The 10,749-nt window shown below is 37.8% G+C and overlaps 1 protein-coding gene across 1 annotated transcript; it reads right to left on the bottom strand.

Moving 5' to 3' along the window:
* Positions 1–805: 805 nt before the first annotated feature.
* On the bottom strand, positions 806–10,455 carry LOC139132825 (monocarboxylate transporter 12-like). Its single transcript, XM_070699083.1, has 4 exons — positions 9,646–10,455; positions 4,523–4,666; positions 3,134–3,937; positions 806–1,569 (listed from the first exon to the last, which is right to left on the bottom strand). Exons 1-4 carry the CDS (start codon positions 9,920–9,922, stop codon positions 1,373–1,375), a joined length of 1,422 nt encoding a protein of 473 aa, XP_070555184.1. The 5' UTR covers positions 9,923–10,455; the 3' UTR covers positions 806–1,372.
* Positions 10,456–10,749: the final 294 nt, after the last annotated feature.

A 10,749-nucleotide genomic window follows, 5' to 3' on the forward strand; every position in this document is an offset into this window, starting at 1 on the left:
TAGTTTAAGATTTTAAGAGTGTAGAAGTATTACAAGCTATTCACCATTTTTGTTCTTTGTATCAACGGAGTTTATCGCTCAGTTGAATTTTGAATGAATCTTCGATGGTCACGAGTGAAATTCTATCTTGACTAAAATCTAGTTCTTGACAATACAAATAAAGTCTACACGCATGTATAATATGTAAATAGAGTGCAATTAATGATTTGAGAAATGTAAACTCTGCATGTGTATTTCATAAACTATCTTGTATGTAAGTAAAGAGTGATCTCATCCTGAACAAACACAACCTATCACTCTTCAGCTGATGTAAGATCACAGGGAACTCAGATATCTAGTTGTTGTTGTTGTTGGTATTATTGTTTATGTTTATATTAGTCATGTTGTTGTTGTTGTTGTTGTTGTTGTTGACCAATAAATTTCAACGAACATGACTATTGTGTTGTTGTTGTTTCAAACGTAATGTAGATGTCCTACGAAACACTTCTAGTACACTATCATTATTTGACCCAATGCAACTCTCTCCAAACGTACACTCTCTCCGTGTAAGTATATGAGGAGAGCGTACTTTTTGCGTCTGGTCAAATAACGATAGCGTCGTTGTAGTGAATTCTTAGGGCATCTACATCATGTTTGAAACAACAACAACAACATAACAGTTCTGATGTTCGTTGACAACAACAACAAGACTAATATAAACAACAACAACACCAACTAGATTTCTGGGTTCCCTGTGGTAAGATTATAGCAAATAACGATGAATTATACAAAGCACTGCGATGGAGACTTTACGATCACGATAGATACAAGACAGTGGTGTATTATTTGTAAAGCTCATACTCGTACTGGTACATCAATTGCATGAAAAAACAGGAAGCAAGCGACCATACCTACAGATAAATTTGAACTTCAAGGCCAAGCTAATTATCAGATATATCTAACAGGAAATTCATTCGACTGATAAAAATTTCGATGGAGAACAAAACATTGGCAACATATTATCAAGCACTTCACGTATTCACTGATACGAAAACAAGGAATTGAGAAGGGCGCCTTTATCGTGCTTGGCCAGAGGAGTCACGAGTTCGGCCTTCAACCAAGCCCTACCTGGAGACTCGTCTGTGTGGTATTACAAACTTGAGACTCTGTTGCACACTTCGGTAATAAAAGACTCTATCATTTGATAATAAAAATCCATCTTCTAATTGCGTCCGTTGATTTGATCACAGTCCGCTGTGTGTAAGAGTACTGTCACGGTGATTCGATGAACAGATTGTCCTTCATGGTATCTGATATAATGTTAATATACCTACTTCGCCGAAGTGACCAGCTGCCTTGCAAAAATGTAAAACTGAAAAACAACGCGACGTGATCAATTCTCAACATGCTCAAGACCGCTGTAGCGCACATCAAGTTCAATGTCTTTTTCTTTTGGTGTTGTTCTGCAGTTTTTCTCACACCGCGTAACGAAGGGATCAAGAAGTAACATCAGAATGCCGGCTAAAACCGATGACGTACCATAGAAATAAAACGAATAGTCGTAATCGCCTGTGACGTCATAGATGTAACCTGAAAAAAATAATTAAAATCAGAAAATATACATATAAGCAAGTATAGCTCAGTAAAACTACATCGAATCATTCAGTTTGGATGGCTGCAATACGGTTTGCTCTGTCAACCAGGTATGTACATGCCTGTTTAGTAAATACATACTTATGGTCATCCAGAAACACGGTTACGTATGAAGGGGGATTCCTGTGTGGCATAATTGACGACCTGTATTATACGTGGGTCGAATACGCCAAGAACGGAAGTGGAGTCCATACATCAGATACGTGACCGCATTTTGTGCGTAACCGTATCATTACACAACTTTCGTCTCTTACGATGAATTGTGGAGAGATTTCATTGGTAAAACTTACAGCAGCATTTTTAAAGAAAGACTACATGGCTGTGAGTCGCGTTGTGTAAGGTCAAGAAAAATAAAGAGTTTGTTTCTCATCTTCGCGCGCGTCAATTCATACCCGCTGCGTCAACCTTTTTTCTGCTCATGAGGAAATAAAATTAAAAAATAGACGCAAAAATACGCGACGATAGTGCATAACACAGTGTTGTATAAAACAGAACCGTAAACAAAATAATCGACACTAACATTCCATTCAGAACTGTACACATATGTCACTGTTATATTACGCTATCAAAACTGCATTGCTGCACTAAAAGTCAAACCCGCAGAACTGTTGCTATACAAAAATAATAAAGCAACACTGCTGTGCATTTATCTCTGCGTGCATTCCTACGTTATATCATGTTTTTTCCGCGTTCTTGTTGATTGAAGAATAAAAAAAATATTGAGAGTTAAAAAAACGCGTCATCGCATCATTTTTGAAATATGTCTAGGATGAGAAACAAACTTTTTATTTTTCTTGGCCTATTACAGGTCATGTGAAAGGAACTTCCTGTGATCACTTTGATGATCATTTGCATAATTTCAACTTGCGTATCGGCGTGGGACGGTTACAAAGTGTGTAGTGCATTGAAAATGGTAGCACTAAAACACGCTTTTTACTGAGTAAAATACTGGATTTATCAGTGACACTTCAGGTTTATGCCAAAACTCAAATGGCATATTTTAGTATACCGTACGGCAAATAAAACAATATGCGACAAATACATTCCTCTATGTTAAAGTTTATGATCGTGTGTCTGTCTGTCTGTCTGTCTGTATGTCTGTCTGTCTGTCTGTATGTATGTATGTATGTGTATCTATGTATGTATGTATATCAGCCATATGCACGGACGCATGTATGTACGTATGTATTATTTGTGTACCAGATGAATGTACATGTATGTATATGCGTACGAACACACATTCTTTGAAGTTGACATATCATAATTTATACAAAAACCGCGATTGGAACTAATTTGGGATAATTGGATCTTTATATTTTTCAAATTTGTCAAAAGTGTTAGATGCCCTATAGCTGAATGTTGCGACATTACAAATTACTCATAAAAACAAGTGTATAACTCAAAAAGAAAAGCAGATGAGGTTACATTTGCAGATTATATCGAAATTACTTCACGATCCAATTACCCTAAATTAGTCCTAATCATGTTAAAACCTACTCACCAGCCAAAACAGGGCCAGTCAATACACCGATCGCTATGAAGGGTGTAGACTTGCTGATAGCACTCGTCATTCGGTCACCGCCAACAGTTTCTTGCGTGCAATTGGTCATTAGGGACATGAAGGCACCACTGAAAAATCCTTGAAAACAGACAGAAATTGCTTGTTTGGCGTACGTTCGAGCAAGTGAACTAAAAAGTGATGTCAGTCCCAGGCATAAAGAAGACAACCCAAGAAGTCTTGAGCCCGTGAAAATTGTCCCTCGTCTTAGCAAGACGGCAGCTGGCGCAAATCTTCCTATCGTACTGCATGTTCCGAGCATTGACATGAACAAAGCACGTGATCTATCATCCCCAATGCCCAGATCTTCGGCCCTTGGGATGATGTGTGAGGGCAGACCGTTGAAGCCTACGCTACAGCCAAGAGTAAATACAGCTATTACGAGAATGAATTTTGGGTGGTCTCTGAACACATTAATATCAAATATTTCACTTAAGCAGTTTGATTTTGGCGGTTCAGGCCTTTCTTTTGTATTATCTCGACTGTAATGGCTGCTCTGCTTTAGTCGTTGGTCAGGAGTGCGGAACAGTGTTGCGCAGACGCACATCTGCGCATTGACAGCAGAGAACACGATGAAAGCTCCTTTCCATCCATAGTGAGCTGTGAGTGCTTGAAGTAATGGTGATAAAATAAACCCGCCTGTACCCGATCCAGACATGCTTACTGCATTTGCCAGAGCATATTTCTTCCTAACATACAATGGTACGATACCAAGTGACGGACTGAAGATCAGGGAGTAACCAGCACCTTGTAAATAAATAAATAAACAGAAAAATGAATAAATAAATGATAAGTCAATCGATCAAATGCTTTTTCCTTCTAGCTCACATTAATTTGACGCAAATCTTGTGTAGAGCATAGGCATGCACGTCATCTGGTAACCACGAATTCTAACTAGTTTTTGTAACTCAATTTAACACGTGGTGGCAAAGGCATTGACTGAATTCATTTGGCAGGGGGTGCGTATCTTCATATTACTCAAATGATGTAACAACACAATAAAATATCGTAATTGACTCTGAAATTTCACCCCTTTGCAAGCAAGCCAGTATAGCTCTTATAATGTTTATTGTTTTCACAAAAACATGCATAACTTCAAATATAAAAGAACACTCGACTTAAATTTGAAATGTCTGTCATCTTTTTCACTACAAGCGAGTTTGAAGAATGCATACTGTATTTTGCGCTTGCCCGCGCCTCGGTCTTGTTAGTCACCAAAAAAACAACACACATTAATCGAAAAATTTTACCCTATGCCTTTTACAGTGGCACAATATCATGAAACTTGTTCCGGTCGATTAACTTGATAACATTCATAATTTGAAAACATACCGACGACGAAGCCTAGCGTCAGATAAAGAAATTCTATACTTGTAGCCAGGCAGGTGAGTAGAAATCCGCTGGTCGATAAAAGAGCGCCAATCATCACAGTTTTGCGGTAGCCTATACGCTTGCAGAGACTACCGGATATTGGACCTAAAATAACCAATGAAATACGATTTAAATTCATTCTTTCACAAGGCGAAATATACACACTAGTATAGGGATTATACAGAAAGTATTAGACTAACATATTGCTGTATGTCCTTACTAGTGTTGCTTGATCATTAATCGTCTTTGTTCATCAAGCAAAGTTTCAATATACATCCAAACAAGATGGGAGCATTGACATTTCATTATTTCAATATCTTTCCAAACGTTCCTTGACAAACGACTTTCAGATCTATGAAGAAAAAAGTAGGTTCACCCATGTGGAGTGTGTGGAAGTAGTTGAGAAATATTGACTGTCAAAATCTGGCAAATTTTAGTGCCTGTTTGGGCCCTGATTTTAATTTTGATTTTGAAAAGGTACTATATCTGAGCAGACTGTTGATCTTTCATTTATGTTTCCAAAATGTCAGCAAATTTTGTAGTCACATTTATTAAGTAGTTTTAATGCTGCATTCAAACATAAGAAATAAACAGTTTCGGATTGTTAAGGTAGCAAGGAAGGTCATCTTGTTCTTGACGACGGCTTGCTGAGTTGGATTGACGTCACTAGCTCTTACTTAAATTAGTGAAGATGATTGGAAACAGACCAGACGTGCGGGGAATGCTTTGATTCCAGTAAAATATCTTACAGACATACTAGTATGGTACAAATGAATTCAAGTTCTTTCAAAATACATTTATAATGAAAACGACTCACAGTTCAGTCTGAAGGAATGATTTGAATACAAATGTTTTTCATTCGTTAAAGAAAATAGCAAGTATGTTCGTACTCCGTTGCCAAGGAACATGGCAGACATCGATTAAGCATAATGTTGGTGTAGTTTCCGGCCGGAAGCTGGAACTGTGTGCGATATTTAGTTTTATTGACAATTGCCTTTTACGATGAATAAACTGCTTTAGGTCTCTATGTTCCAATTAAAAACAAGTCTGAAGACCTAGGTTCGACATCTCTGCAACGCTAATGGAAATCTCGAAATATTGCCCTTAAAGTTTAATTCAATTGAAATAGAATTGCAAAGTTTGAATCTTCCGTGTGGATTCAAGGGTCCATCTCCGAGACCCGCATGAGAATTTTTACAACGCGAAGATATGACAGAGAGGTTTATAGCGTGACGATGTCAATTTAGTTGCGCTCTTACGGCGACATTGCTACAACAAATTTTAGGAAACATGCTATGTAATTTTCTAGTTAATTTGATGTCATTTGTGACGACCTCTCCTTCAAACTCATACCATCTAGGACTATGAAGCTAAAAGAAATCACCATCGAAGCGTCAGTTAAAAAAGGTTGAGTGAGACTACAGTGCGCCCACGTCGATGTCGACAGAGCTATAACAAGTGCTGGTGTAAACCCTGCTAAACATTCATATATCAAAGATACTGATAAGTATGCTGTGACTATTACGAGCTTTTTCGCCGAAATTAACAAAAAAAAATCGAGAAAATTTGAAAAATATTTAAACACGTTTGCCGTTCCGAACGGCTCCTGGCTGTGCAGCAGCACGTACGTGAAATCTGGTTATCACATGACAAGGAAGCTATTCGTACTGATCGAACGTAAGAATTGTCCGTAACTATAACCTCCTTTACATATATATTCAATTTTCACGCCAGTCAATATCAATTACACATAACAAAGGAATGACGTGTAATGGCAAAGTTGTTCTGAATGCTTTGTGACTGACAATTTACTGTAGTCACCGTCGTGGTGGTCTAGTAATTCAAAAGACACGGTACATGTTTGCCAGGTTTGAGGTCACCTGACGTCATCAAATCCTTAAATCGGACGATAGCGTACACTGCTAGCTTTCATTAGTCTGAAAGAAAAAAATTAAGTGAGTAAATTTATCAAAATTCACTCAAAAGTCCTCCATCGCCGGTCTAGCAACATGCATGTTATAGCGTAAAAAAATAAGCTTAGGGAGCGTTCAGTCATTATGGCCGGGGTTGGGCCGGCAAATTCTTCCTGCGCATCAGTCAAAATAAGTGAACCCCCTTACCCATTGTAACAAATAAATTGATGACCCCCTTTCAAGATGACAAAAATTTCATGACCCCCCCCCCCCCCCCTCACACACACATTGCTTGAGTAAAGCTGCGATAGAATCCCAAAAAAAGAGCTTAGATTTTTTCAAATGACCTTCCTTACAAACTCACAAGGTGTTAATACTCAGTTTTCCCCTTCTGACTTGCTATAATTTTGAAATTATACCTCAAAGGGGTTGGGCAGAAATTACTGGTGGATCGCAATATTTTTGCGCAAGCGAGTGTGTAGAAAATTTTGATATTTTGATTCAATTAAATATCAGCTGTTGATAATGTTGATTCACTATGCATGGTAAGCTTAATGTATGACAAATATGTAATACTTTTTCAATGCAAAACTATATCTATGCATTTATAGATATTTGATTATTTACATAAATGAACTTAAATGAAAGAGGGTTGTTACAACTGGCATATGGAAAAAAAGTTTTACCTCAGAATTTCACCAAAAATGTTCATCCACTATACATGGGAGTCAATGATAAAATTGTGAATAATTTTTTTTTTCCAATGAAAAACTTGGTATACTTGTGCATATACAGACGTTCAATAATTAACATAATTGTACTTGATTAGAATATGATGGTTAAAGGTGCATATTATATGTACAAGAAATCTGATTATGGAATTTCACTGAAAATATTCATCCACTATACATGGGAGACTATGAAGAAAGTATGAATAATTTTTTTCCAACACAAAAATAGGTAAACCCGTGTATCTGTATACTCTCGATTATTAATATTAATGTACTTGATTAGATTAGTGGAATTGATGTACTTGATTAGATTAGTGTGGTAACAAATGGATGTGTTCGCCAGAAATTGGATTTTGGAATTATACCAAAATATAGATTTACTGTACATGGGAGTCTATGAGGAAAATATAAATAATTTTTCCCAATACAAAAATATCAAAATCTGTGTATTTATAGACATTTGATAATTCATTTTAAAGTACTTAGTTAGCCTAGGATGTTTAAAGGTTGATATGTGTGCAAGAAATTGGATTTTTGAATTTCACCGAAATGTTGATTCACTATACATTGGAGTCTATGAGAAACTAAGAATAATTTTTTACAATGCTAAACTACAAAATTAATTTGTGCTTTTATAGGTGTTTGATAATTGATAAAAATGTACTTGATTCAAATAGGGTATTTAACAGTTAAGATGTGGACAACAATTATGATATAGGAATTTCACCATAGAGTATTATTTAACTTTTCAAGGTACTAGTACTCTCAGTACAGGTAACTGTTTAATAATTTCCCTGACAAAACTTACTATATCTCTAATATGTAAGTAAATGCCCTCAGTGCAGTGAGCTTGATTTACAATAAGACAAGCCTCAGAGTTGTCAATTCAAGATGTTCATGTGACAGATAATTATACTTTTGTTCAGATTTACAGTTGAATAACTTCAGAGAATGAAATCATGCAACGAATCATTTCTATCTCCCAGAATATTTCTGTACACTGAAACTGCTTTTTGACGGGACGGATACTTATGAAAATTAAATGACCCCCCCCCCTCTGAGCTGTTTGAAAAATACATGACCCCCCCCCCCCCCGTTTGCAGTTTTCAAATTTGAGGTGACTCCCCCCCCTGGATTTTGCCGGCCCACCCCCGGCCATACGAACTGAACGCTCCCTTATATCCGACAACGCGCAAGCAAGTCGTGACACCATTTCAATGATTTAATTTTAGAGCTAAATAGGTTCAAATTCGTACCATGGTAATCGATTCTATTCCTGGATCATACTGGTTGTTTAGCTCAGATCAAAGATTAAACCGTTTTTTAAAGATAAAATGTTAGTAATATCCGGAAAGCTTCTACCCGTCGGAAAGCTAAGTAGTTTTTGCGAGCTAATGATCAAAGATAATTCAAAGTTAAAGGCATGTTGTTCGACCTCAGTTTGTTTTAAGGTTACAGTGGTGTCCCCGGCTTTTTATCCAATACAGTTGAAATTTAGTGTTTCAAAGGGCAAAGTCGGCCATTTTTCATGAATTTTGTTTGATACGAGATACTACTTCTATTGTTTGACATGTTGAAAGATACTGAATGAATGGGTGACCATACATATATTGGACGCCGGTTTTAGAATCGATACATGAAACCATCGCGAAAATGAATTCATTTTCGTGATGGTTTCATTTAATTTGTCTGAAACAGGGGTCGAATATATGCATGGTCACCCATTTATTCAGTATCTTTCAACATGTCAAACAATTATCTCGTATCAAACAAAATTCATGAAAAATGGCCGACTCTGCCCCTTTAAACTTTGCTGAAGACTAAATTTGATGAAAAAATCATTTACAAGGAGCAGAACGCCGGCAAATAGTATGGAAGCGATGATGATGGTGGTAGATTTGAGCGACCTCACTCCCTTTGCTTTTGCCGACTCATCTTTAGTCAATAAGAGACTCATACCAAAGTCATGACTATATACAGATTTTCAATCGATATAAGCTGTGCATTTTTTGTGAGTTAGACGGAGACGTGTCGGATACCGTTTGGAAATCTACTACAGACCTTCGAGGGACCACTGACGATCGTGACCCGAAGACTACTGTGAGACTATCCTAGCTATCGAAGCTATATACAAGGAAATTGTGTGTTATTCTATAAAGTGCGACGACTTGGAGTATTTGTGTACCTGTTGCTGTCTGTCTGTCTGTCGAACTTTCTACCCCAAGAGTGTATACGTATTAAGCCAACCTATAGCCCCCACTCGACTACGTGACAATACATTTAAAAACATAAAATCTTAAATTGATTCGGTTGGATGAAAGACAGAAAGGTTGACGCGTATATCGAAGCTGTTCATTAACAATTCTTGATGGAATGTGTATGCTGCAATATGCTGCATGTGGCATATGAAGTAAATTTTAGTAGTGGATTTAAAACTAACCTAATCCAAATTCACAGAACATCATAATGGCAACGATCCATGATGTTTTCGCCGAGGTCTCCCCGTAGTAGCGTTGGATCGTTGCAAACATTGCACCAAACGCTTGGAATAATCCAAACACGAACATTAAACAAACGTGCGATGCAGCAACAACCAACCAGGCGTACCATCCGCCATCTTTCCCATTTTGACTCGGGTCTGGATCATCGGCACCATTCATGTCTCTATTATAAGTCTCCGAAGATTGATAATTTCGACGCACCGATAATCTAGACATTTATGAAAAAGCCACCCTTTTTCAGGATATAAACCTACATCTATGAAAGGCAGTTAAGATTTGTCGTGGTATGATATTGCACCTGGGATAGGTTGGCATGTACCAGGGTATATACAAGTGTCTTAAAATATATGTTGAGTCTCTAAATGCCAGTCGTTGCGCATCGTCGGCCCATTCTTCTGTCCGTACAGATTGATGAACATGGTACGCGCACCTTCAGCCACTGATGGTTGCTATGGAGAATGCCTAGCATCAGCGACAATCCATTAGGCTGTATCCATTAGGCTGTAGATGTACATAGCACGGGTAGTGTAGTGTAATGTAGTGGTAACTGTACTCCAAACCCTCCACTTGCCTGTGATATACAGTAGTATCACTAATCCTGAGCCAGACTCTGAAGAAGTGCATAGAAATGGCAAAATTCCCAACACCAAATGTGTCCGCATTCACGTCTACAATTTGACATAATCATCCCAGTGACTTGGTAGTCAACCAAACTCTCACAATATACCTTAGTTGTTTTGACATGCTGTATGGCCTCATGTTATTATTATGTCAATGTCATCCTCAATTTATCATTATGCGAATGCTATGAACCCTGGGTAAAATTATCCCGCTGCATTCTCTGCTCGGCCCGCAGGATATCTTTCTTTCAGGGCCTCTCTCTCTCTCTGTGCGCGTGCGCGGGCGTGTGTGTGGAGTGCCCTTGTACGCGAGTGCCCACGTACCCACGTGTCCAAGTGCCAAATTGAATCTACGGTGCTACGGTTAAATCTACGGTTAAATCTACGGTTTAGGCTGGAAACACATGCATTTTCACTCCAATT

This window comes from Ptychodera flava, chromosome 5, assembly GCF_041260155.1.
Source record: "Ptychodera flava strain L36383 chromosome 5, AS_Pfla_20210202, whole genome shotgun sequence".
Lineage (NCBI taxonomy): Eukaryota > Metazoa > Hemichordata > Enteropneusta > Ptychoderidae > Ptychodera > Ptychodera flava.

Coding starts and splice junctions, on each gene's coding strand:
- LOC139132825 (XM_070699083.1), bottom strand. CDS start 9,922: ATGTCTAGATTATCGGTGCGTCGAAATTATCAATCTTCGGAGACTTAT. Junction 4,667..9,645: donor GTTCTGTGAATTTGGATTAG/GTTAGTTTTAAA, acceptor TGGTTATTTTAG/GTCCAATATCCGGTAGTCTC. Junction 1,570..3,133: donor GACTGGCCCTGTTTTGGCTG/GTGAGTAGGTTT, acceptor TATTTTTTTCAG/GTTACATCTATGACGTCACA.